At 45.4% G+C, this 27,951-nt stretch overlaps 1 protein-coding gene across 2 annotated transcripts; it reads left to right on the top strand.

Annotated features, from left to right (window-relative positions):
- The first annotated feature begins 70 nt into the window (after positions 1-70).
- LOC8033965 (serine/threonine-protein phosphatase 6 regulatory ankyrin repeat subunit B) lies at positions 71-27,018 on the top strand. Of its 2 annotated transcripts, none has more exons than XM_040206182.3 (5): positions 71-398; positions 698-880; positions 6,382-6,582; positions 17,323-17,561; positions 25,715-27,018. In XM_040206182.3, the coding sequence occupies exons 1-5, from the start codon at positions 158-160 to the stop codon at positions 26,234-26,236; spliced, it is 1,386 nt and encodes a 461-aa protein (XP_040062116.1). In that variant the 5' UTR covers positions 71-157; the 3' UTR covers positions 26,237-27,018. The 2 variants fall into 2 exon arrangements, with proteins under 2 accessions (XP_040062116.1, XP_029848572.2); XM_029992712.4 differs by having other exon boundaries at positions 79-398; positions 6,410-6,582.
- Positions 27,019-27,951: the final 933 nt, after the last annotated feature.

The raw sequence follows: 27,951 nt of genomic DNA, 5'->3' as shown, positions 1-27,951 counted from the left end.
TGCAAATCTACTGACTTTTTGGGGATCAATCTGCTGACTTTTTTTTTCTCCGTCTGGCAACACTGATCCGTCCATCCATCCAACCAAGACTACACGGTGCTGCGCTTGGGCTCTGCTCTCTCTCTTTTCTTTCGAAACTTTTCCTGCTTTCCACCGTATGATTTTTGGCGCATCTATTCAACTCGCCAAGACTAAAAACAGCGCTTTCCCCATCCGATCGTCCAAGCACGGCCTCGTCGGATTAATGGCAGAGAAAGCCAGCGACCTTGAGCGCGGCCCTGTTGCGTACGGCGCGGTGTTGTGTTGTCATTCGACCGCTTGTTGCGTGCCTCAGTCGGTGGCGCTCCAAAGGGGACACCGTTTCGCTGGAGCATCGGACGCTTGCATGAGTCAATGCGGTGAGTAGGGACGTCTTTTCGCTTTGTCGCGACTTACGATGAACGGCCGAAACTGGGTAGCGAACGACTCGATCTTTAGTATGAACTTGATTCTGTTTTGACAGCACGTGCTTTGTGAAAACTGGGGGAAACTTAAGAGTCAAAGAAAACGGGTGGTCACTCGCGAGCGGGGCACTTTCGATTTGAATCCTGTACCGAGCGTACTTCAGCCGCATGCAAAGCACGATAATAAATGACGAGCATCCGAGGGACTCCCTGGCGTTCTCAACCTTCGAGCAAAACGCCATTCCGTATCGCAGAGCCCTACTGGGGGAGGGAATGCCGCTTCCTGACGGCGCTCTTCAACGACGATGTGTCGGTGGCCAGCAGTCTCCTGGAAGGGTTCGACGGACCCCAGGTCGACCCCGACATCCGCATTCGAATCGGCGGCGACTTCAAGCCAGCCGTGTGCATCGCCGTCGAGAGGGACCACCTACGGCTGAGTCAGTTCGACCTTGATCCTTGGTTCTCTTTGTGAAGGGCCGCTCTGGACGGCGGCTTCTCCGCACTGCTTTGATGCCGCTGGTGACTAAGCTTTGGTCGCTGTGGGCGGCCATTTCGGTCGAAATCTGTAGGTGAAAACGCTAATCGTTCACTGCGACAAGCTTTTTTTGAGTCCGGAAGGCTGCTACTTAATTAATCTTGATTGTCGGAGGAAATGTGTGGTCGCCTCGCGCCGTGCCTGCCATTCGCCAGGATCGGGGAGCTGTACATTTTTACTGAACGTTAATTTTTAAATATTTATTATCTTCAGTAGAGTGTGCGGGCTTAGCTGAAACCCACTTTATTGGGGAATGTTACTTTTTTAGAAAGTGCAATGTTCTGATTTGGTTGCATGCAAGTTTATTTAAATTTAGTATGAGACAGAGCAGCATTAAATTATTAGACTGAAGCCCGTTGTGACCCCCTCGGCGAAATGCAGTTCGGCTATAACTTTTTGCACTGTCAGTGGCCATTGAATGCATTCTCAAATGCTAACATTCTTGTCTTTATTTCCACTAGGCTTTATTAAGCGGTTGTGCTGTCCGGACTCCAGACCATGTGTTATGAATTGTTAGTGTATCTTAGAGCTTAGAGTATTGCTGCTTTGTACCCCGATATTCTTGTGGACACCACCATCCTGGTGCTTTGCATGGAGCAGACACAACTGCCGATCGTCATGATTCAAAAGTGAGACTTTCTCACCATTAGATTCGGTCTTAGGAAGCAAACTGTTTAAACATTTGTGGAGGATGGAAAAGCGTTTCCTGTGATTTCAGATAAAGCATAACTGGAAACCATGATTTTAAGCAATGAGATAGGTAAGTTTCGTTACTCTAAAGCAGGGGTGGCCAGGCCTGACCCGGCTTAAGTGCTGCAAACAAAACCACGTGACTTACAAGAGCCGGGGGCAAACTACAAATCTATTCGAGTCAAAAGTAGTTCTACTGTACATAAAGAAGTAGTAGCACAACACTACCAAACCGCAACCTGTTTTTCGATTTAAAACTCATTCCATTTCTCTTTTTGGGAAAGTGGGCAAGTGGGGGGGGGGGGGGGGGGTAGGGAAGTGAGCCGCGAGCTGCACTTTAACACACGAAGAGCCGCAGCTTGGCCACCCCTGCTCTAAAGCATAGCTTATTTAGTGACTCTGTGCAGTATTCAGTATACAGTAGTACCAAAACCCTTTTGCATCAGGGCAGTCGCTCCCAAAAGAATGTCGCAGGCAACCCCAATGCCCTATAGATGGCAGAGCAGTAGTTCCAAAATTGCTGAGGAGGTTGGTATAGTTCCTCCAGGATTTCCTGTGCTCCTGCTCGCTGACGCTGGTCAGTGTGCTAAAATTAATTTATTTGGCTATAAATACGACACAGTCCAGGCAGGAGTATATCACAGGTAACGTTGACATGCATTAAGAAAATTAACATGTCGATTTTTAAGATTTGCGAAGCGGAAAACAACAATTCTTATTTGAACGCACTCGGCTTTTTCTGTTGAAACTACATGATATACAACAATGCCGGCGAGAACCGTGCGGAAACAGCAGCACCAAGGCTGATAGTCCCTGCCACCGTCTCCGCCGCCGTTCCTGCTCCCCTGGTTCCTCGTTCATCGTCGAGGGCGAGAGGCGGGCTGGAGTTGCGATTGACAATTCCACCAGAGAGAGTGGAGATTGAAATGCCCTCTCTCTCCTCTCACCCCGGTGTGTCATCTGCTCTTTAGGCTGGGCAACACCAAGCATCCTGCTGGTGTGCCAACGTGGTTAAAAATTGTGTCATTTTGGCAGTATCAGGTGCAGAGGCACGGATTTAGATGTGCAAGTTATCATGCCATGAGAGGCATAACTGGGCACAATCCAGCTGTCACCTGCCATGCAAATAAAAAAGAAACGTAAATACAACCTTGTAAACAGTTTGGTCAAGCTGTCGTCTCCGGCGAAACATGAATAGCGGTTGCAATAGCTTTTTGCAAAATAGAGTTCATACTAATTTAGGCCTTTAGCCACTATGTCTGAGAAGTCTAGACGAAAAAAAAAAGGAAAGGTAACGTGTTTACCAAGTATATGAAACGACAACTACACAATTTGTTTTTCTAACGAATGAATCTGCACAGAAGTAATTGCCTGCTAGCCTTGGATATGAAGACCTTAGTGGGCTTACAATATTGCAGATGTTTGTCGTGGTCTATTTGTAACAAAAAAATAAGGCCAAAGTCACTGCTGTCGCTACGCTGGCTCTCGACGAAATGCATTAGCATGTAGCGCGGGGTTCCAACTCGGTGATGGATGGGAATTCCAACCTTGCAACAGTCTTCATACTGCTGTGTTCGGAGAGCCAGTCTGTCCTCCTGGACGTCGACGGTTTCGGATGCAGCTACCACAGGTTCAATCGATCGCCTCCTATGGTCTGCATACTGTTGTCTTGGAAAAGCCAATCTTTCCTTCCGGTGTCGGTGGTTTTGCACGAACAACGTCGCTTCAGCTCAGTTTCTTGTTGTTGCATATGTTGTGCCACCCATGTTGGTCCTTCGGCGCAGCTAGGAGACGCTCAATCCCTTCCTCTCCCACTGCGCATCATTGGAAGTGTGCCAATTGACTCTTTCCCTCTTGTAACAGGGAAAGTGGACGTAATGAGCAAACAAACAGAGCTATAAAGCACAACGGGAGTTGCGCCACGGCATCTCCGGTCCAGTCCAGTCCAAACCACGACCATTCAAACGAAAGGTGGCTGCACGCACCAGGACAGTAAATGCTAACACATTTCATAATGTATTGTGATGTTTATGCACAGGTGGTACTTCGGCAGTGACTAATGGGTGCACAGTTAACTTTAATTCAGCATCGAAAACCCAGCGCCGCATGGTTTGTGCAAGAATTGTTTATTGTTATTCATAAGAAATAAAAGTAAAGCAGCTAACTTTGTCGTGACGGCACTTCCCTGGATAGCAAAGTTCTATTGCCTATAGTTGGAAACACATAAGGAAAACCGCTTTGTGTTTTCATGTTTCTAACCCCGGAGTACAAGAAAAATATTAGGTTTGCATGGCCTTTCACAAAAAATCAAGCAAGGCTTTTACGAACTTGGAATGTACAATTAGGATTCTATTTTTGCTGATGCAATAGACGCAGTGGTTGAGGGCAGTACTGCCGATGGACACCATTGCTATTAAAGCAACAAAAGAAAAATATGCTAACTAATGCCCTACTAAAAAAAAAAAAATGAGCACAGCATGTTGATTTTTGGACTATCCATAAATGTCCTGAAAACGCGAACCACTTCAAAGCGATAGCAGTGAGCGAGCGTTAGATAATTGGTACAGCCAGCACACAGTACACGGGTACTGCCCAAATGTTGAGAGGGGCTGGTTTGTCTTCTGGTATGGTGTGCGGTCGCGTGCCTTGTCCCTCTTTTACCCCGCATACTCAGAATACCCAAATGTAACAATATGGCACCACCCTGAGAGCACTTAGTCGAATGGTCTATAAGTAAATAGACTTTTTTTTTTTTTAAACCTGGAGGATAGATTTATTTAGATTTAGAGTAACAGAGAGAGAGAGGACTGTTTTCCTAGAGAGAAATGCTACGAGCTATTTGATGTGACAGAAACTTAAAATTAGGACAAATACAACAGAGGCTTGTAGCACTGCTGATTATATTTTAGAAAAAAATGAGGTTCATCACACAGGCAATCATTTATTTTATTTCTAACTGCTAATGTTGGCAAACTTGGTCTCCTTCCAGTTATAAATGTACTGCATTTATTTGTTGGCACTCTCAAAGAATAATAATTCAATTATTGAATATGTTGAGACACACAGCACTAGGTTGCAAGCAAAGTTCAGTGAAATGACTACATTCTGTGATTTTGTTCCGATGTCAATTAAACTTTCTATGAGCACAGGCTTGACAATTTTGATATTGTGCAAATGCCATGTGGTGGTAGGCACAATAACACAGAATAGCACATGTGCACTTGTAAGCTGGACCTCACAATTAACAGATTTATAAGCAAATTTAATTTGTTTATTTGGAGTCAGCAGAACAAGTGAAAGACTGCTTGCTTTTGGGTAGGATAGCATGTTTGTTTAGTTTGTTTTTGGTGAAATTCAGATGGATGTTTTTAGAAATTAGTTTTTAGTGTAAATCCAGCATTTATTAGAGTTCAATATTGCTGTATTTTTATGCCTTCAATTTCAGGAATAAAAAGAAATAATGTCGATACAAAAATGCAACAAGGCACAAAAAGTTATTTTAATTGTGAACATCATTTACCGTCTGTGCAATCATAAAAACGCTGCATTTTTATTTCTGTAAGAAGGCCAATGAGTGTATTCTAGGCCACGCTGTAGATACATATAGGTGTTGACACTGCCCCAATTGCAACTGCCAAAAGTACTCGCCTTGCCTTGGTTGTAAGCGGTGCCACCAGATGACTCTTCTATGGACGGCCAGCGGTAGTCCGCCGCAGTCTCGGTTTGCCATGCTTCTGTACGGGAGGCACTGCCCCCCTTTAAGCGTTGTTGCACCGCCCCTTTAAAAAGCAACTTCGCTCAATTCCGGGATAATGAGTGATTTTGCTTTAAAAATTCCTAGTAAAAGACACTATGTTGTTTGCTTCGCGAAAAATGGGATATATATTTTTAAATCAAATTTTAAACATGAGCGGAAATCGAAACCGAAACTTCGGCTCCGTCCGGCAACATCGGCCTCGGGCCGCCAAGTACATGGCCATCACGTGGTACGAGATGCCACGTGATCCTCAACCCAACGACGGGCGGTGGGATTGGGGCGGGCGTGTGGCAGGCGCGAGTGTCGTCTGCACGGCACTCTTCGCCCCGTTTTGGTGTCTATGACATTCGACAACGTCTGCACAACTGCGGCGTAAGTCTGTGCGTGTAGTTTCCTTAGTGTGGACGAAATTCCTACAGACAGTAATCACAAATGGTGAGACGACGATGGTGGTTGTGACGCGGAAGACGGCGGTAACGGTGGGACCACGGCAGGGCGGCCGGACGGCTCCCAAGAAGTGCGCTGCGCAGGCGCGTTACGCCAATCACGGAGACACCGCTAAGCGCCGAGAAAAAACGTTGCTGACGTCACCCATTACGCTTGCCCGGAGAAGTAAAAACAAGCAAAAGGGGGCAATGGGGATGATGTTTAGCTTAATGTTGGCTTCACCCACGCCGTAGCTTCGACTGCGCTATCGGTTGCGCCTCAATTCGCCCGCTCGAATCGGCCAATTTCAGCTACTTGGCGAGTTGCAAAGTTGGCCGGACCGTATAAGAAACATTTAGACAGAATTAGGTCGTAATATTCGACGTGTGGTATTCTGAGGTGATACGGAAGAGGACTGCATTGTTTTTTCAAAAACAAAAATGAAGCGGAGTTGCCCTTTAAGGCATATGCTTTCATTGTTTTCTAATACATCATTTTCATGCCTTTTCTCTTTTCCATTCATTCTGCAGCCCGGCTGCTAATAAAGTATGGCTGCAGTTTGAACCAGGTGGGACTGAACGGGGTTTCGGTGGTCCACACCGCGGTGCTGCGTCAAAACCTGCCCATGCTGAAGCTGCTGCTCGAAAGCGGTGCCAGCGTTCACTCCGTGGAGCGCGGTGGAAGGATGGCCCTGCACTTTGCTGCTAGTAGCCGCGGTGACAACAGCCTCGGTGTGTATGCACATCCTCGGTGAGGCCTCGCAACCTCATCAAGTATAAAAGCGTAACTTTACATCGCCTTTAAAACAGATGGGCACATTAGCCGCATGTAAACCATGGAGAATGTTTGCCTATTGGCTTCATTGCTGGAGGCAGAGGTCTGTGCATTGCCATGTGAATGGAGCCATGTGACCGGGAGTAAAAAATGCCGACGACAGAAGGTGCCGATTGACAGACTTTGCTCTAGGGTACCGTGCAAAACATGCAGAAGCATGGTGAGGCTTAACAGACAGAAAGAAAAATTAACTACTATACAGTTTTCATTACTACGATAAATACAATGCTCACCTTCATCAACAAGTTATGTTTTGTGCAACGCTGTCAAAGGTATGGGTAATTTTAGCTGCTCTTCCACTTGTAGTGCATAGCTTTATTCAGGGGCCACATTTTCCTATTTTTTGCTGTTGGTAAAGTATAAAGTTTATTCACGAAATGCAAATTCTTTTGTGAATAATCTTTGTCTAAACTAAATACAGAATTCAGCCTACACATACTGACAACATCTTGAGTTATGCTGTCAAGGCTAACATTGTTTCCGCAGTGCTCCAACCAGTGTTGCCATCGTCGGGCCTCAGAAATCAGCTAAAAAGCAACAAGAAATCTACCAGATTCCGCTAAAATTTAAAACATCAGCTAAATTTCCTGCTAAGACCTATTTCATGTAAAAGAAACGGCGAAAGTTCGTACAATATAGACCTTCATCATTCTTAAAAGATACCCAAAACTAAGAGGGCTGAAATAACATATAAACAAGTCTTCTATAGAGGGTCTTCTGACATTATCTTCTCAGGACCACTGGTGCTTGTTACTAAGTTTTAGCGCTGGTCACGTAGAGAGGGCTAAATATAGTCATATGCAATATTTATTTTATTAAAAGACGCCCCAATATTTCTTAAATCAATTCTTAATATCAATACGAAACTGCACGCTAAATTTTGCAAGTACGCATGGCTGGTCGTGTCGGGACGTCACATCGGGCGTGGTAACGTTAGTGTCTCGGGCATTGTCCTACTCCCAGTTTTAATCAGGATGGTTGATGGTGCGTACAAAGATCATCACCAAAGAATTGAGCTTCCATCAATCCCGTAAATCTTGTCTTTCTTAGAACAAAATGATTTTACCGAGACAGCAGTGAGAAGCTGATGTGGCACTTTTTGCCTGATGTTATGTCAGAGCTTCCGCTGTTGCCAACGAAAACACCGGGTGTTTTGTGGGTGCAATCTGAGTAGTTGGGCTGTGTTTAAAATTGAATTCCTTGCACGGCGGAGGACTAAAAAATTTGGATATTGTGCGGATCATATTCCTAAAAGCAATGACAATATAATTTAATTGTTTTCTGAAAGACAAAATTTGGCCGAATCTGTCTTAGGACCATTATTGTTCTTAATTTATGTTAATGATGTTCCACTTAACATCTCCTCATCTATCCGTTTATTTGCTGATGACTGTGTGATTTAACGGGAAATAATTGGCCACAGTGTCAGCCGTTTGTTCCAGACTGATATTTACAATATTGTCCTGTGGTGTGACTTTGGTCTATGAGCCTTGATTCTAACAAATGTAAATCTATGCGTATGTCCGGTCAGTCCTATGAAAATCCTAATTACCTTCTTAGTCGAGCTAACTTTGAAGCTGTCACATCCTACAAATATTTAGGTGTGCACTAAACTTGCAACCTTTCCTGGAAAACTCGTATTCAGTACATCCCATCCAATGCTAATAGCATATTAGGTTACATTACGCATAATTTTTTCCTAGCACCTGTTTCTTTGAAGTTATTTTTGTATAAAACCCTAACTCAACCCAAACCAGAATATGCAGCATCGATCTGGGATCCCGGTCACACCTTCCTCATTGATGCATTGGAAACCATCCAAAAAAGATCTGCTCATTTCATACTCACTAATTACCACTACAGAGCTAATGTCACTAATAGGAAATCAACCTTATTGCCCCCACCTATTTTCCTTGTCAAAAAATTTCACGCCTCCTCTTATTTCAAAAAATTAATTTTTATAATTCTATACTACTAGGCAAATTAAATTTACGCTTACTTTACGTTTCCTCCCGTCATGATCATCAACACAAGGTAGGCATTCGAAGCGCTAACACAACTGCATTTCATTCATCCTTTCTTCCTCATACATCCCAAGAATGGAATCACCTTCCCGGTTCAATTACTTCCATCACAGACTTGAGCATTTCAAATCTGTGTTAACTAACCATGTTCTTGACGAGTGTGTCTAAACCGCATTTTCTTCTTTATCCTAATGTGTTAATTTCTTAATTGTATTACTGTATTGTTGTTCTCCCCCTTTGTAATGCCTTTGGGCCCTGAGGGAACGAGAAATAAATAAAGGGATGATGAACTGAAATGTGGATTTCTCAAAATAAGGCCGCAGAAGCGTTCAACGGGATGCTACAAACTCGAAAACCTCCCTCATATGTCCATACCTCAGATGGATGGCCATATTTTTGGGGAAGAGAAGGCTGCGAGGACCGTGACATCACAATCCTTCTGGAACAGTTGAGAATGTAGGGAAGCAGCCTTTCTTCTCTGTTCCTCACTTCAGTTCACTTGCTCGAGGGGATGAAGAGAATGAGAATCGTGATGTGACATGTCTCGTTGGCCTCGTCGGTCGTGTTCAGTCGCGCAGTTCTTTTGCAAACATATGGCCAACCATTAGAAATATATCGCTGTAGCATCCTGTCTATCGCTTCAACCTTGTTTTGGGAGCTCCAAATTTTGGTTCAGCATCCCTTTAAGCTGACTAAACGTCCTCGCTACTTCGGCATTTGAGTAGGGCAGCACCAGCAGTGACGTGGCGAATTCGGCCAACTCGGCAAAAACAGGCTTTTGCCACAGGCGTCCTTATATATATAAGCGTAAACTTGACACCAGGACGTCTGCATTGACAATATTTGCTGCCAGTTAATGAAAGTCATTCTGCTTCGCCGGTTTTGAATTTTTTTGATTTCTTCAGGGGTGGGCACGCCGAGTTCACCTTGCAGCTTGTCCACTTTGTCTTGCGTAGAAAGCGATCACCGATCAGAAGCCTCACGAATTTGTTTGTCTGTTGAGCAGGGGTGGAAAGCTCCCGATCGCTCATTGCGCCAGTCTCAATTTTAGTGGTTTTAGAGGACACGGGAATTGTGTTTCAAAGGATAATTTTGAGTTGGTGCACCGTGCGAGGCATCCGCCATAGATCCATTGCACATAAAAGTGGCCCGTCAAAAGTCCGCCAGCCGCCAGACCAATTTTTTCTCCGTCAGAAAAAAGTCTAATCCGCGAGATTTGGCGGAAAATCTGCTAAATTGGCATCACTGGCTCCAACGCTGTCAAAGCTACTTGCGTGTGGCTTTCTTTAGCGTCATGTTCGCACCACAGCAGACTTATATAGTACTCACAAATAATCAAATTACTAGTAATCAAATACTTTTTGGACTAATTTCTTGAGTAATTTGGTTTCTTTTATTAGGAAGTAATCACGAAAGTAATCTGATTAGTTATTGTAACCATTAGTATGCGGGGAGTAAGCCGTCTACTTCTTACGCAGGAGTTGCGGTGACATCAGAAAGACGCCAAGCTATGATTGGCTCTGATTGAAGAATAGTGGGTAGACCTTGAAGGAAGCTGCTTTGAGGTCTACCCACTATCCTTCAATCAGAACCAGTCGGAGCTCGGCGTTCTGATGTCACCACAACCCCTGCAAAAGAAGCAGACAAACTTGCGCTCCGCATTAATTTCCTTCTCTTCCTCGTGGTGCTCTATGTTTCTACAAGTTTCCCACCAGGGAATCCTCGAACCAAGCATCAGACATAAGAATGGTCTACCAAAATGGGTGGATTGAGAAGATGGGTAGTTTGTAAGTCGGTGATTCTAATCCTGTATTGGGCAGTATAAAAGGCCCATTTTCAAACCGACAGAAAAATCTGCCGTTTTGAGCATCTGAAGTAATCAGAAAAGTAACAGTTATTTCTACAAGTAACTGTCAATTAATTTTTATTTTAAGTAATCAAGTAATCTAACTGAACCCTCCTTAAAGGACACATGCAAAGGAAAAAAACATTTTTTTTTTTAACAGCTTAGATGGAAAAAGGATATCATAAAACAATTTTACAACCAAGAAAAAGAAATTTTAGAGCTACATTTACGGCGCTATACAAATTTGTAGTTGGCGCCGGCGGGCGCCGTGGAAAAATGGCCCTTATTTATCACGGTACAGGCCCATATTTGTCACATGGTGCTTGCGCTCTTTCGGAAGCTTCCTATGGCCTCTAAAAGTAACTTATTCATCTTTGTTTGAAGTGTAACAAAAAACTAAGATGAATATGTAACTTTTAGAGCCCCAAGGAAACTCCTGAAAAAGCGCAAGCAGACGTGATAGACCTGTGCGCCGGTCAGACGACGGTGGCGGCGCCCCGAAGCAGACGAACTTGTGCGGCGGCGGCAACGGCGGCGTGGAGAAACGCGTTGAAGCGGCGTTCGCACAACGCTCAGCGTGCGGCTGCGACACAGCGCGGCAACGCGCGGGCCTACCACGTGACCAGAGGCGGCTCCCGCGAGCGCCAACTACAAATTCATATAACGCCGTAAATATAGCTCTAAAAAGTTTTTTCTTCGTTGTAAAATCGTTTTATGACATCCTTTTTCCGTCTAAGCTGTCTAAAAAAAAATGTTTTTTTCCTTTGCATGTGTCCTTTAAGGAAGGGTAGTTGTAATTGTGATCAATTACTTTTTTTTAGTAATGTGTACAAGACTGCTCGAGACCGTGTGCAAATGAGACTCAAGACAAAGCCATATACTCTGGTAGCAGTGCAGAGCTGCATCACCGTAAAAACTGCTAGCCTTAATAATGTATCATAAAAAAGTTGCCGCCGTATGTAGGCAAGGCCTTATTGTGTTCAGGAGCCAGAACCAGCAGTCTGTGGATGTTCCAAATCCTGACCCAATGACATCCTCATGCTGCTGCTGTTTTATACCGCTTTATCTAGTACTGTTCTTAGTTTCTCCTGATCACTCGTCAACCTGGCTCGTCTCGGTTGTTTCTTCAGGCCAGTAGTTGCCAAACTTCAGTAGCCTCGACCGCCCCATAAAAATAGCCAGTCTAACCAATGTATCATGATTTCCCTCAAAGACTCCTGGAAAATGATACGGGGCTCTTTGAAATAGGTAAAAACATCAAATAGATTTTAGTTAATATTCGCAAATTCAGCTTAAGTGTTTCCTATCTCCTTCCACAGCCATATGGGATGGCTGAGATATTGTTCCTCTGACATAAACATAGTTGTTAGTGCTGAGAGGAAGCAAGCTGTTTCTGACATTTGGACCCGATGCAGTGCATTTCAACATGGAAGTTGCTAATTAAAGAGATGAGTAACAAATTTTACTTAATTAGCCGACTGACTGTTACGACTAGCCTTCTATGCTACGTCCCCTGGCCGTATAACTCACCTGCATAAACCGCGTGAGTGTAGCTTCCACTGCTTTTTTTAAACAAATGCATAATTAATATATAATGAATAAACAAATGACAAGAATATCTTGCAGAAGCCAGTAAAGTGTCCTAAAAAAAAAAAATAACACCCCTCAAAAAAAAATTTTTACATTTTTTTGTCAGGCGATATAATATGGCATCACAAGACTACCCAATCAATATTTTGCTACAGCGTCACACAAATTTTTAATAAAGTAAAAAATGCAGCTGCTCGAAACCGAAACTGGTCTGGGGAGGAATAAATGTAGAGGAGGACAGTGTTTCCGGAAGTCACATAGCTACACCCAACCTCATTTTCTTTTTTCTTCTTTCTTTTCATTTCTCTGGTTGTGTGAAGCAAACAAAAATCGCGCATGTCACACTTTGCACAAAAAACGCAAAAGTCAAGCACTTCGTGCTTGACGTTTGCATGTTTTTCAAACTCTTACCAATTTGTGTTCGTAAGACAAGTGATGTCTTCAGCCAGGCAAAGGGGTGACGACTCGGCAACGTCTTCAGCTTGGTGGTCGGGTGTGTCATACCGAGTAAATCGTAAATGTTTTGATTGGTAAACAATTTTTTTTTCAAAGCCAGACAGATTTGGTGATACCGCGAACAACAGTTCTAAAGTAGGGTCTTTAGTTCTTATTATTTGGCTCTGGAGAGCTGCGGCACCACGGAAAGGCAGCAGCCCGTACCATGGAGGCCCGCGGTGCTGCGTCTAGTGAACATGATAATGTGATGAGTATATACATGCAAGGTGACGACGAGATAGATTGTTGCTATTGTGGAGGATGGCTGTCTGATTTGCAGAAGAAGTCCAGACTGCGGAGGCGGGTTGGGCAGGTCAGCAGCGAGCCATGGTGATTTGGCGATTTGGCGATCAGGGCATGAAGGAGCCCCAGGAACATGATGACTCTGTTGCTCACTGGGGTCGAAGCATCGGGCTCCAAGGAGGTAGCCCATTCAAAGTAGAAGCTGCCGCCTCTGAGGAACCGAGGCCGAGGGCTCGGATTGAGGCACCGCCATTGCTTAGTTCACTTAGTAGAGGTGCCATGCCCGTCGTCCTCCGCCATCGCTTGGTTCACTTCATTCAGCCGTCCAGCCCACGACTCCCGTGATAGATGCAATGTTGAAAATGATCCATATTGAAAAACAGCGCGAATAACACACGGACAAGGAGGAGAGAACACGCAGGACGAGGCGCTGACTAACAACTATCTATTCAGAAGACATACAGAGAAATTCACGCGAGGACTACTTCTTTTGCCTTTTCCACCAGTCATTCGCCATTACCGTAAAACCCCGAGAGATGCCCCACCCCGAAAGATTGTCCATTCCTATTAATCGTAGTGCTGGGATCAGTGATGGCCTCGGCGTAAATGCGGCTAGTTAGCTATGGTAGGATATACGCAAACATTGGTGACTGGGAAGTACAGATAGTTTTGCTTCGTTGCCGGAAGGGACACGACCTTAAAATAGCAATTTTTTAAACTTTTCTTGATTGCACATTGAAAGTTAGCCCACCCCATATTTTCACCATATTTGCTCTTGATGTTAGGTGGGCTATCTCTCGGGATTTTACGGTAAGCGTGCAACATTATAATTCATATTAATCAAATAAAAAAAATTCAAGCAAGAATACGCAATACCATTTTTCACGAGCTTTGAGTGTGCCGAACGATAGTCTAGTAATTTCGTCGTGGATCTGGGGTGGTGCATCCAGCAAACATGATCTTCTTTCACGTCAACTAGGATATCTAAAAACTGGATTTTGTACTCCTTAGGAGTTTCGGAGGTGAAGCGAAGTTCTAACCCTTCCTCTGCAAACGTCCTTAACACTTCCCTCATTGTTCTACTAAAATCTTTTTTCTCTACGAAAACCAAGTAATCATCTACATATCTAACAACTTTTTTGGTGTTTTTCGCCAGCCTGTGCTCAAGGGCCCTGAGGTGAGGATACCTGAGGTGGAAGGTCGTTGATGTAAGTAAGGAAGAGTAATGGACCAAGGACTGTTCCTTGGGGCACACCAGATGTAACAGGGGCCAAGGCAGATGAAGAGTCGTTAGCATAAACAAGCTGGTTACGTTGTGAGAGGAAAGATTTAATCCATGAGAGTACATTGGTGTCAAGTTTTAGCGACGAAAGTTTTAGTAGCAGTTGTTTATGCGGTACTTTGTCAAAAGGTTTAGCAAAGTCAAGAAATACAGTATCGGCTGGAAAACCGGAGTCGAGGTTAGAAAAAAGGTTGTGGGTTAAGCAGGGAAACTGTGTTTCACAAGGAAAGTTTCTACAGAAGCAGTATTTTAGTGTTGATGTTGTCGATGCCACAGGATGAAGGCACTTTCATAGATTTGATAATTTTAACTATACTGTCAAAATCATCATATATTGGATCCATACAAGGGAGGTTATAAGCAATGGTTGATAACAATGCTAAACTTGGGATGGTGAACCGAGCAGAGAACATGCCATCTAAAACTGAGGCACACTGACTCGCCTCCATTTTGTTTTTAAATTCATCTTCAAGGTTAAGTGGCGAGCGAGCGTGGCTAACAACTTGCCAGAATTGGTGAGGGTTATTGAGTAGCTGGGATGGAAGGGTTTCCTGATCGAAAGTATGTTTCTGCTCCGCAGGCATGCATGCATTTGTACTCGTTTGCGCATTCATTATACCTCTCCCAAGATTCAGTGGTGTTTTTATTTTTGGCTGTACGAAAACGGCCTTTCTTCTTATTGTTGAGTATTTTCAGCGAGCGCGAGTACCAGAGGTTAGAAGATCAGGAACTTATGGCGGTGCTTGGGACATGTATTTCAGTAAGTTCTAATAATTTGTTCTTAAATTTACACCAGTTTTCGTTCACATCCCTACTATCAAATTTATCTAAGAAGACTGAGAAGTCATTTGAGAGTCCATGTTAAACTGTTCATAATTTCCTTTGTTATATAGCCTTGTCGTTTTAACAAGTTTGACATGTAGCTGGTGCTTCAAATGCTAGGTCACAGTGTACTGCCTTATGATCACTTATGCCTTCGAATCCAGACAGCGACTTGATACATTCGGATTGACTGGTTAGTACCAAGTCTAATATATTTGAGCACATGTCATTTACACGTGTGGGAAAAGAAACCATCTGAGACAGATTGAAATCTAAACAAAGTTTAACAAACTCACGACAGTCACTGGTACCATGAATACAATCTTGACCAGGCGAATTCCATTTAATATCGGGGAAATTAAAATTGCCAACTAAAAGAACAGGATGGTTAGGAAGTTGCACACATAAAGCGGACAGTTTGTCATGCAAAGAAGGCACAAAATTAAATAATGCATCGGGTGGCCTGTAGCAGGCGCCAAACAAGATTGATTTAAAATTGCATTTCATTGAGACCCAGAATGCTTCGATAGTGCTGGAAATCGATAGATGCATCAATCTTGCCTATACTGTCGATACCGGTTATAACGAAGTCGGTTATAACGAAGTAGCGGCTACAGCGAAGCGATCACGATTTCCCATTCTTTTTTGCACTTCGTGATAACCGAAGTCGGTTATAACGAAATAGCGGATATGGCGAACCGTTTTCCGATTCCCGTTGACTTCGTTATAACCGGTCTCGACAGTAAATGATAAAGTTGGGGTGATTTGGCAATATTTTATTGCTGTCTATACCGGGATGAAGCCAAGTCTCGGAGATTAGTACAATTTTAACATTACAGGAGGAAATAAGAGAATGAAGTTCATCGCGTTTTGGCGTTAGGCTGCGTGCATTTAACTATAAAACACCAATTGGGGAGCTAACAGCTACAGCAGTTCTGCTCCCACTCCCTGCGTGGTCCTATGGGGGAGTTTCAATTACGGAATCCAAAAGTGTGTCATAAGCTGAAGGTCTTAGTGTGCATGTGCGATTATGTGTGAGTGTGACAAGTGTGACAAGTGTGACTCGCATTTCAGTTTCAGCGCTTGTTTAGCGCGCTCTCTGGCAGATGACAAAACCACCCCTGTTGCTCTATTTACTTTGGGTGTTTGGCTCGTTAGTTTTGCTGTTTGACAAAGAGAAAATACTCCATTTAGCCAAGAAAAAAAAAAGCAGTCGCTCGTGAGCATTTACGCTAACACAACATGGCTTTGGCCAACAAAGAGATGCAAAACTTTCTTTTTGAAAGGGATTAATGCTCAGGCGAATGTGACGACAAATCCCTCGGCCTTTCCGATTTTCAGGAATTGAACGGTAGTTTGATGGGCAGTGAGAGGAGTGATAAAAGCAATGTGAATCCTGCTAGCATTCCACCAACTTCGGCGTCTGCACGTCAGAGGGACTCGGACCAGAAATCCTGATTCAGAGCAAGACATGACGCTTGGAAGTTCAGGAAATGTTTGTTTCTTATTTTATGCAAATTGCCATTTTAAAATAAAATTTTGCTGTATGTTCCTTGAAGAAAAAAAAAATGAGTGGGCAAGGGGCTAATTGGTGAATCCGGACTATCAAATAGATGTAGGTGGGATATCTATTGAAAGACCAGGATTCAAAAGAAGCATATAGATAGAATTTTCTGAGACTGTTTCGGGACCCTCTTAAAAAAAGAGCACGTTAAATAGCGCAGCTTTTCCTGATGAGATCGAGTGCACTGACGATTTCTCAAATTCTAAAAATGAGGCACGGCTCCACCTTTCGTCGGGCCAAGATGTGCCACATCTCTAACAGTTCAGGTGCCTTCAGCCAGAGCAGGCCTGGGCCTGGTTTGATTGGTCTGGTAGCCATTCCACTGGGCCGGGCATGTGCCGGGTAAGACCGAGAGTCAGTTGGCCCGGGTCAGGTCTCGGAAAGTAGGCCCGTGCAGTGCTCTACTACGTATTTCCGTCAATAGCCCTGGGGCGGTGAACAGGAAGCGTCTCGATCAGCTGCTGGCCAACGCGGCTCGTGGCAACACTGGGAAGGCCATGCCACCAAACGATTGGGAACGAGCACTGCGTCACCATTCATCGGGGCACTCAAACCTTCGAGTCCAGTGATTGTGGCCGTAGACCGTCTCAGAGTTGCGAAAATTTAGAATAAGATTGCACTACATGTTGAATCAAACTTCATTACCCAGACAGAATTGGAGTTCCATCTTGAGAGGTGGACGAGGGGCGTTTACCGTGACTCCTACGGGGATGGTTACCGTGACCGCAGACACCGCCTTTCTCCCAATGTCGCGCATGCTCAACGTTGCAGAGATGCTGGAGCTTCTGTTGGCGGCGGGGAGCCGCCTGGACTGGCGGGACAAAAACGGCTCGACGCCCCTCTCCCTGGCTTGCAGTGCCGGTCACTGTTCCTTGGCGACTCGTCTGGTGTCCCTGGGCGCCAACGTGCGGATCGGCGACGACATGGGAAACTTGCCGCTGCATCATGCATGCATGTCTAGGCCCTGCTGCAATGCACTCGTCGAGAAGCTACTTGACGCAGGTTCACCGGTGCGTTCCCCATTTCTTTTGTGACACGGTAGGTTGAAGTGGCTGTAAAATGCGCTTGAAGGGCAGGAAACGTTGAGGGAATTTGGAAGCTCGACGAGGGCTTCTCACGGCAGTCAGGACGTTAAGGTGCCATTCGTGTCGGTTTTACACCGCCCAAGCGACGCTGTGATACTTGGCCAGTGCCGTCCCACAATCAGTCCCAATATCGGCTGAATGCCCAGTTTTGTACCACGGCCCGATATCTGTCGGGCATCGGCGTACCGTAGTTTCGCCACCGGTCTAGTAGCTGCGTGATATTGTGCGAGTACTGTACGGATTGGACTGTTGCCCGTGCGTTGCATGTGCGTCTACTTTGTACCGGCCAAATGTCGGCTTGCACGCTTATTGTCGATAGGGCACATCTTGCCTGTCTACAGTTAAATATGTTTGTTAATTGGAACATACATCAGCCCTGATCTGTTGGGATCAGCTAAACATTTCGAAGGAAGTATGCATTCTTACATATGTAGTCCTAGTTGTGGGTTGGAAACCGGTCAAAATTAATGCGGTCCAAATGGATGATCCTATATCACTGAGTCCGAAAATGGCAGGGCTCAAGTTGCGACATCAATTTTCTGCAAGCAGTTCTGTACATGTATGATATCTCTAGGTGGCTACCGTGACCCTTTGTATCGGGCGGTAGCTTGCGCCACTTTTTCTGATAATTAAGTGTTTAGCATATTAACAGATGTTACTGCGATCTATCTCAATCCGTGTGTCAGGTTAGTTCTTGCGAAGCATTATTGAAAGTTGTGCATTCTTTTGACCTGAACTAAAGAGTACAAACAAAGAGAAAAGCAGTTTGTGTCAGGAAAAAACGAGATAGCTATGGAGCCACGGAAATTAGAATGAATGAATATCATTGTAAGCTTTGATCAATTAGGTGACATATTTCTTGTGGCAATCTTTTTTTACCTTCTTCAACTCTAAAAACTGTACTTTGGTTACCTGTATTGCATATCAATCCTATGCATAGGCAAACGGAATTGTTTTTTTAATTGCTCTAGTTCGTTACACTGCTCTCATTGGGCACAGCTTATTCTCAACACATTTACACAAGCGATAGTTCTTTGTGGGACAGAAAACAAACTATTAAATATGATTACACCGTTCTCGGACCAAGCAAAACTCGTAAATCAAACACAAAGGACCATCGAGATGGAGAGGCAAGCAGGACGAGCCAATATAGACAAACATTTCCTCGTCAATCGCAAGCATGCTTGCAGAGTACATATTTACAAAGAAAAGAGTTATCTGATGTAATCCGGGATAGATGCATAAGGTGACGCAAGCAGCACAGCACAATTTGCAAACACAAAGACGGGAGTGTAGAAGGTCGCCAACATTCAATGGAAGTCTCGCCGTCGCATATGAGCAGTTCTTTGTCGAAGCACACTCGCCAAACTCTGCACAATCATTTCTTGAACTCCAACGAAAAACGTTAGTTACCAAAAAACTTTCATAGTTCCTTGGACCCCGGTGGCTTGTGCAGTAAACTTCTACTTGAGGAGAGGGGGTAGAGCACCTATACGTTGAAGAGCAGCAATTTAAACTTGTGAAGTCAACTTGAGCTTGAAATTCAATCAGGTTGGCATGAACGGAATTCCGTCTTCGAAGGAAAACCACGTCCGCAGCTGCAACACACGAAGATAGGAGCACACATATGAGGAACGCATATCGGAAACCGGTCCTATGCAGCCCTGTATGCTTTGCCACGACTTGTCAAACGGCCCCAGTGGGCCATTCAGCATGTCTGAGCGAGCCACGTGACAAATTTTCTTCCAGGCGATTCCGTCCTGTGGAGAGCCGTCGCGTGTTTCGCTCCGTCTCTCTGATTTGCTCCAAGCGACCGTTGCGTTTGCGCACTGCCTCACGAAGACACAAAGGAAGGGGAGGTAGTCTAACAAGTAGTGATGGACCGAATCTGCCGAACTTCAAATTCGGCAAAGTTCCGCACATGCCGAACTTTTGAAGAAAAGTTTGGCAAAAATTTACCAAAAATCTGGCAAACGTCTGCGCAAGCGCGAGAACGCGACAGGGTCATTGATTTCAAATGGACACTGTGCGGTTACCATCGTACAGTGTAGTACGTAGTACTACGAGTGGTTATGGCGAGGTGTGGAGTAGGCGACGTGGTAACTGTGTGTTTGTCAGCCTTTGTGAGTGTGGTTCTCTTCAATATTTTCTGCCTAATGAACAAAAAATCGACCAGAAAGGGTCATGCAAATGACGCAGTCCACTGCGCAAGTGATAAATGATGCGGTACATTCGGGATAACATGATTTTTATTTAATCTTTACAGTGATGCAACGAGGTAGTTGCAACATTGACTGACAAGTACCTTAAGGGGGGAGGCTGGTCTTTAACTTTGTGTTTTTTATCTTTCATTTATCGTGCTGAAATTTAGTATACTGATGTATTTCTCAGTGGCGATCTCAAATATGCAATTAGTTTTCAGGTAGCTTTACTAGATTTTGAGTTATCAATAAATTAGTCCTTTTAATTAGGTCCTCTTTACGGGTCGTTAGCGTAAAATTTTACAGAATATATCAGTAATATTTATAGAATTGCACTCATCAGGATATATTTTGTGCGGTGATGCTATTTTTGTCGCTTTATAGCTCATACAATAATTTTAATTAATTAGTCTAAAAAAAATGTAGCCTCCCGTTTTGTGCAACTTGATTGCAAATGTTTTTTTACCAATGTAATATCATTATATCAGGCTTAAAATAGCATCACCGCACAAAACATGTCCTGGTGAATGCAATTCTACAAAAATTTCTGTTATATTCTGAAGAATTTTATGGTAACGGCCTGTAAGGAGGACCTAATTAAAATTAAAAATGTATTATTAATTAAGGATCTAGTAAAGCTATCTGAAAAATAATCGTATATTTGAAATCACCACTGAGAAATACATCGGTATACTAAATTTCAGCACGATAAATGAAAAATAAAAAATGAAATTTTAAGGACCAGCCTCCCCCCTTAAAGCACTCCTTGCCATTATAGCAATCCTGTTTTCGGCTCACGAGTAGTTTGTGCCAAAACAAAATATTATTGCTTCTAAATTATCGTTATTTCACAGTTTTCATTTATCCGCATAAAACTAAACGAAACTATTATGCTCGACGTTGCACATCCCACCGTTAAGAAGGGGGCATAATACTGTAGCAGTACTTTATTGTACAACATGACCGACCAGCTTGGCCGGTCAGATGCAACTGAGCACCCATGGCTGGCTCGCAGCGCTCCCGCGGTGCTGGTGTCCCGGAAGTGGGGACCGTCGTGTGCGCTCGTAGCGCCACTGTCACAATCCTCCCCCTAAACCAGCGTCCCTCAGCAAGAGTGGCGCGCCGGTGGCCTCCGTTCTCTGGCTGACCTGCGCACTTTTTTGCCTGTTGCCCACAAGCTTTCGGACCTCCGTGGGACAGGTTTGTCTGCTGCCAGGTCACACGCTTGGTCAGTCCCGAAAGACGAGCTTTCTGTCTCCGGGAGTGCCGTCACAACACTGTCACCCAGGTCCTCCGCTGGTGGGTTCAATACTCTTTCCAGCGTTGCCCTCGACTCCCTGTTGACTTCCCCGTTGACTTCTGGCGCCGCAGGCGTTTGAGGTCGCAGAGGGTCGCCCTGACAGTTCCAGGTAGTGCCGTCTTCGAGCATTACACGAGCCGACGAGGCACTGGTAGCTTCTCTAGCTGTCCCAGGAAGCCACCAACTCCCCGGTCTAAAATTGCGAGCCCAGACAGGGTCGCCCGACTGGGGCAGGCCTTCCCGTCTTGCGCCCCTGTCGGCCCTCTCCTTCTGTTGCAGCTGCCCGAAGCCCACCCTGACTCAGAGGTCGAAGTGCAGCAGATCCGAAACCATCTTGAGACGACATCCCAACAACAACTCAGTCGGCGATCGACCCGTCAGGTGGTGCGGTGTTGTCCTGTACTTGAACAAAATTCTTGCAATCTTGGTCTCGAAATCACCATGATCCGCTTTCTTTAACTTGTCCTTAACCGTCTGGACCACCCTCTCTGCCGCCACGTTTGATGCCAGGTGATAGGGAGGGATGGTAATTGCACGAACCCGATTCTTGGCCAGAAGCTCTCGAAATTCTGCACTGATAAATGCCGGCCCATTATCTCTTACTACAACGTCTGGCAGGCCATGGGTGGCAAAAATGGTCCACAAGCTTCTTAGAATGGATGCTTGGGCGAGTTGGGTATTCATATTGTAGGAGAAGCACTGCACTGTTGCCCCGGCCGATGGAAAAGTACCTGCGTCACCTCCACCCACTTCAAATAGGCATCGGCCAGAACCAAAAAATATACACCCTGGAACGGCCCCCCAATGTCCAGATGAAGGTGCGACCAGGCATGATTCAAGGACGGCCAAGTTGTCTGCTGGACCGGCCTCGGTGACCGCCGGCAAACTTGGCACCTTGCACACCTGTTCGCTTTAGCTTCAATCGCGTCGTCGATGCCTCGCCACCAGGCATGGCTCTGTGTGACCATCTTTATTTTCTCTATGCCAGGGTGTGTTTCATGAAGCAGACTCAGCACGGCTGGCCTAAGGGATGCTGGTACCACTACTCTGCATCCCCAGAGCACACCACTGTCTTGCACCAAACAGTCTTCTATGCGACCCGAAAATGACCTCCATTCAACAGTGTCCGGCAACCGATTACTGTTCCAGAGCGGGTGTAGCTGAACCAATAAGGCTTGCAAGAAACTCTAATAAAAACTAAGCAATCCCAAGAAGCTCTGCAATTCCCGCACGTTTGCCGGCTCAGGTGCCTTGAGAACAGCTTCGACTTTTCGGGGGGATGGCTGCAGACTGCTAGCATCCAAGATGTGCCCCAAATGTTCCACGCTTTTCTGAAAAAACAAACATTTCGTTAGCTTAAGTTCTAGGCTGGCATTCTCTAGTTTTTTTTAAAACTACCTCTAGGTTCCGACAGTGCTCGTCTTCAGTTTCCCCGGGGACGAGGATATCGTCGAAGTAGACGGCCGCCCCCTTGCAACTATGCAAAAGACTTCCCATTTCTCTTTAAAAAATTGCTGGTACGGATGCCTTGCTGACTGGAAGCCAATTATACTGAAACAGACCTCTCTGCGTATTTATCGTTACATACTTCCTTGCTCCCGGCTCCAGTTCTACTTGCTGCCCCCAGTGAGCTTCGCCCACATCTCCTCGAGCTGGGGTACTGGATAGACTTCTGTAGTGGCGACCTTGTGTTAGCTTAAGATCACCACAGCTTCTTATCTTGCCATTTTTCTTTAACACCGGCACAATGGGAGCTGCCCACTCCGACGAGCGTACCGGGCTTAGAACTCCCTCGCGCTGTAATCGTTGCAACTCCTGTGCAACCATGTCCTGTAGCACTAAAGGTACTTTACGCAGCTTACAAAATATCGGCCTTGTCTATTCCGGCACGCTGGGGTTCACCTTCATACCTTGCATTGTACCCAACCTTTCGGAGAAAAGAGACTGGAACTTCCCGACCATATTTTTGACGCTACTCACACTATGAACGCTGACTAGCTGTTCCACTGGCATGCCGAATGCTTTGCCCAGTTTCGACCAAGGAGTGCTCTGCAACTGCAACGACACAGTTGCAGTTGTTCCGCCGAACATGGCTGTCACCATTGCCTTGCCGACGACTGGAGATAGCTGGCCGAAGTACCCCCGCACCGTGATGTTTGACGGTTCTACAACCACGTTAGGAAAACGTCCCACAAACTCTCTTTCATCCATTACCGAGAACGCCACCCCTGTGTCCACTTTCATCTTGACCACCAACCCTTGCACCGTCACTTCCGCCCAAATGGGTGGCTGCTTGGGTTCAGATTCTGCGGCTGCCTTTTTGGATGACACTCCGTTCACCGCCAGGTTCAGATCTAACGCCCAAAGGTTTCCACGGCGCCCGATTCCGAATCGTCGCTGTCCATTGCTTCCATGGCGTGAAGATTAAGGCCCGAGTTTCGCCTTGTTGTCTTGACCGTGCCGCTAGGTTCACTGAAGTTCGCTTGTGTCTTCTTTCTCTGGGCACATCCGAGCAATGTGACCCCACTGTCGACACTTGAAACAGCGCATCCCCGAGCACTTGCACACGGTCTACCGGTGCGGCCCACCGCAGAGGAAACAGCTGAGTCGATCCTCTCCTGCTGGTGTCACCTGGTTGATAGTTGTTTCAACCGCCCCTCCTGTTATCTGCTCTGCGCCTCTTGCCGCCGCTTCCATTCCCGGGGCAATCTTTACCACCCCGTCCAACGTCAGCTTGAGTTCTTCCAGCAGTTGTCTTCACATCATGTCGCTGTTGATGCCGTGCGCCAGTCGGTCCCGTAGATTGTTGTCAAGCTCTGCGCCAAGCCACATTGATCTGCTATCTGATGCCGACCGGCTACAAACTCCTTCACCGTTTCGCTGTTCTTCTGCGCGCGACAGTAAAAGTGGTAGAGCTGTACGATGGTCGCGGTGAATAGTGCTCCGTGAGCAGCTGAAGGCTTTTGGTCAGCAGGGCCTCTGCCGGTCTCGTAGGTGCCAGTGGCCTTCGCAGAAGTGAGTACGTCGGACGTCCGCAGCCTCTCAGGAACACGGCCCATCGCTTCTCCTCAGTCACGTTTGCTATGAAGTACTGCTCCAGTCTCTCGACGTATTCGTCCCAATGTTGGCCTCCCTCTCCGGTAGACGGTTTCAACTTGGGCATGTTGCGTGATGCCAGTGCTCCTCGTCGCCAATTGTTAAGAAGGGGGCGTAATACTGTAGCAGTACTTTATTGTACAACATGACCGACCAGCTTGGCCGGTAATATGCAACTGAGCACCCGTGGCTGGCTCGCAGCGCTCCCGCGGTGCTGGTGTCCCGGAAGTGGGGAACTGTCGTGTATGCTCGTAGTGCCACTGTCACACCAACATTCCTAACTCCTCCCATCTTCCTAAACGTCCGGTGTGTCCTAACATCGGAAACCGGCATTTTAAAAGTTAAGAACGAGACATTGTGAATATGGGATGCACACTTTCCTGCAAAGCTGAAGTGACTCAAATCGGAAAATATGCATATTTACAATAATATTGTTATCTTTTCTGGTGAATGCTCAACCGCATTCATTTTCGCTCATAAAACGGTGACTAGCAGAGGAAGTATAAAACACAGTGTTACCTCCCTTTTTTTAACAATACACACTTGCATGCTTGCGCTGGTGAGGCCTCAAAACCAAAACTCTTGTGTCGTGACTGTGCTGACTGCGTACGCTACTACCCAAGTAACGTTGCTACAACCCAACCCTGTTGTCACACCACCTCTGCAAAACGTCACTTTAAAATTACCAGTAACACACAAAAATGACACTGATACAATTATCTTGTAGAATATCACCCTATTTAGTAATAACTGCGTCAATCTGCATTGAAAAGAACCTAAATACTTTTTTTGCATGAGAAAATGATATATCATCTTTTAGGTCTGACAACAATATATTTTTGCCGAATCTTCGCTGAACCTTTAGAAAAGCTTGGTAAAAATTTTACTCTGCCCGGTGCTGAATTTTCAATTCAGCAAAAGTTTGGCCCATCACTACTAACAAGGCAAGGTCGAAGGGGTATGAACAAAACAGTCAAGTTCGAGGAGAGGAAGCTTAGCGGCTTTGTGTGTTTTTCTCTGGGTTGAAAGTGCAACAAATGCCAAATTTCTTTGTCGTTTTTTTTTTCTACTTCGGTTTTGAGTTGGTCAGAAAGCCAAAATATCTTGCCAGCATAGCCGATTCACAAATGACACTCAAGTCGGCGGCAGGTATGGCATGTCAGGGTGGCGTCAGCGTGACCCATCCGATATTTCAGATATCAGTTAGATCAAAATGGCATTGGCGCAATCTTTCCTACCTGACGCCAATATCGGTGCAATAATGCATGCTGCTTGGGTAGCATTGAATTGTTTAGTGATTTCTAAATTCAATAAACTTACTAGGAGGTAGGGCTACTTCATGTGGCTCCCCCCGTGGCACTGCGTGCACACTTAGCCCGAGCCTCCCGTGTAGAGAGAAGTCTCGTCTCGTCATGAAGGATGCTAGTACAAAACACCCAAACCACTTCGTGTCAAGTACATGTTGCTCGTATCCTCCGCAGGTAGACCAGCCCAACAAGTATGGCCTGACCGCCCTAACCTACGCCATCGTGTCAAAAGCAGACACTTCCGTTGTCTACTCTCTCGTGTCCCGGGGCGCAGACCCAGACGTCCACGTGGAATGGCTGCACAAGACGTTGCTCCAGCTTGCCGTCTTGGGTGGCGACGTCGAGAAGGCGTGCACGTTGATTCGCTGCGGGGCCTCGCCCTCGACCGGCAACTCGGAGGGCGAGAGCGCGTTCAGTCTGGCGCTCCTCTCCAACCGTCCCCTGGCCCTGTGGATGCTGCGTGCGGTCGCAGAAGTGGGCGCAGCCCGCAGGATGGTCCGGAACGCCTCGCGCGCGGACTCTCAGGAAGGTGTTACGGCGGAGCTCTTCGCCGAAGCCAGCTCAGCGCCAACGCTGAAGCGCATCTGCCGCGCGGTGTTCCGCAGGAAGTTGGGGTGGCGGGCAGACGCAGTGGCGAGTGCACTTCCACTGCCAGGTAGTATCAGGGAATTTCTCCTGCTCCGGGGAGACGTGTGACGTGCGGAGTGTTGCGTGTCTCTTAGAAACTGTGGATGCGAAACAAGGAACGTGAGGGGCTTGGGTAAATGCTTCGAGCATTTGCTCGATGGTGCGGTCAACTATGGGATTCCCTAAGTTACGGGTCGTTAAACTTTCAGGTCCGAAGGAAGCCCCAGGTCTCCAGAAAGACAGCAGAGAAACCTTTGTTCTTTGTGCATTCTCGCAGTAAGAGTTCATTGGCTTATACAACCTTCGTTTAATATAAAATCCTCGCTAGGGAGAAACGATGCTTCAAATGTGCCTAAACGGAAAGAATACTGTAATCATTTGGTTGTTATGTTTCATTTCAAGTGATCTCGTGTACTACCTCATGTTCATTAACTATTACACCTTAAAGACAACCAGTCTTAAAGTATTGTTTATATTTGTTGATCTCCATCATTTTTTGTCTTTGTTTTGCATCTTCTCAAAGAGGTTATCTCCACTCGGGTATTTGAGTACCAAACTTGCCTTTTTGAAATTAACGTCCGCTTGGGTTGAGTTCTTAGCAATATTATGTGATTGCACTGAAACCATAAATGTATAATTTGTTTTGATTTTGGACTGTATGATCAGGAGCTGTGGCCAAGTGTTAACGCACCGCAGCTCGTAGCATCTGGATGCGAGCTCACACTGCCAACTCAAGGATCCTGAATTCAGATCGCACTCCTGTCCTGCTGGTTTGAATATGAGTGCATATTGTATAGTGTGCCTTCATGTGATTGTGTCGAATGTTGCACATTAAAGAGGGCATAATATTGCACTGCACCAGATCACTCCTGCAGCGGAGACATCAGAGCCAGTTTCAAGGGAGGCTTGTCTGTTTTATAATGGGAACTTATTTATTCTGCTGTCACCTTTTGTAGAGATGGAAAACATTCTCGGCCAACTCATGGGTTGCTTGGAAGTGAGAAAGTTTGATAATTTTCTAGAATAACTGCGACTACTTTGGCATCATAACCAGAAAATCTACACGCTGGTATGTGCAATTCATACTTGTGAATGGATCTGAGTATTTTGTTCAGTAGAATTTTTTTTCCTCTCCTCATCTGCTTCTTTGACTTCTTATACTTTGCCAAATAATCTTACAGCTCAAAAATGACGAAACCAAGTTGCTCATCAGGAACATGCTGGTTTGTTTGTGAAATAGGTGCTTTTTTTTAATTGTTCATTTATAGAGCCTTCAAAATTAAAATACCCTGTTTTGAGGTGCCAGCACAGGTAAATTTCTTGTGCTTTCTATGATATAATTTTTTTTGGTCAAACATAGGTAATAAATTGTTTTTTTTTTCTCATGTGTACTTGTCCTTTGCAATCAAGCTAAGTATGCCTAGTAGGGGTTTAGCTGACGTTGCATGATCTTTCATCTGGGACCTACATGAATTCGTTTTTAGATGTTCTGCAAGCCATGAGAAATGTAGAAAGGTAAAATGATGAATCGTAATTACTACATTATCAATATTATTACGTAACATATGGTAATAAGTCATTGCTTCAAAGACTGCTTTAGGAGACGTCTCAAGGACAATAATACACTTCCATTGCATCCGATAACCCCTGGCAAAAAAAAAAAAAAGGTCTTTGCTGTTGTTGGTCACATTAACACCAAAGTTCATGAGTTGCTATGGAAGAAAAATGGAAGAAGCAAGTGAAGAAAAAGCTTCTTACTGTTAGTTTCCCGCTCCGATGAAAAA

This window comes from Ixodes scapularis, unplaced genomic scaffold (assembly GCF_016920785.2).
Source record: "Ixodes scapularis isolate PalLabHiFi unplaced genomic scaffold, ASM1692078v2 PGA_scaffold2__306_contigs__length_199485367, whole genome shotgun sequence".
Taxonomy (NCBI): domain Eukaryota; kingdom Metazoa; phylum Arthropoda; class Arachnida; order Ixodida; family Ixodidae; genus Ixodes; species Ixodes scapularis.
This window is presented reverse-complemented; position numbering and strand designations above follow the sequence as displayed.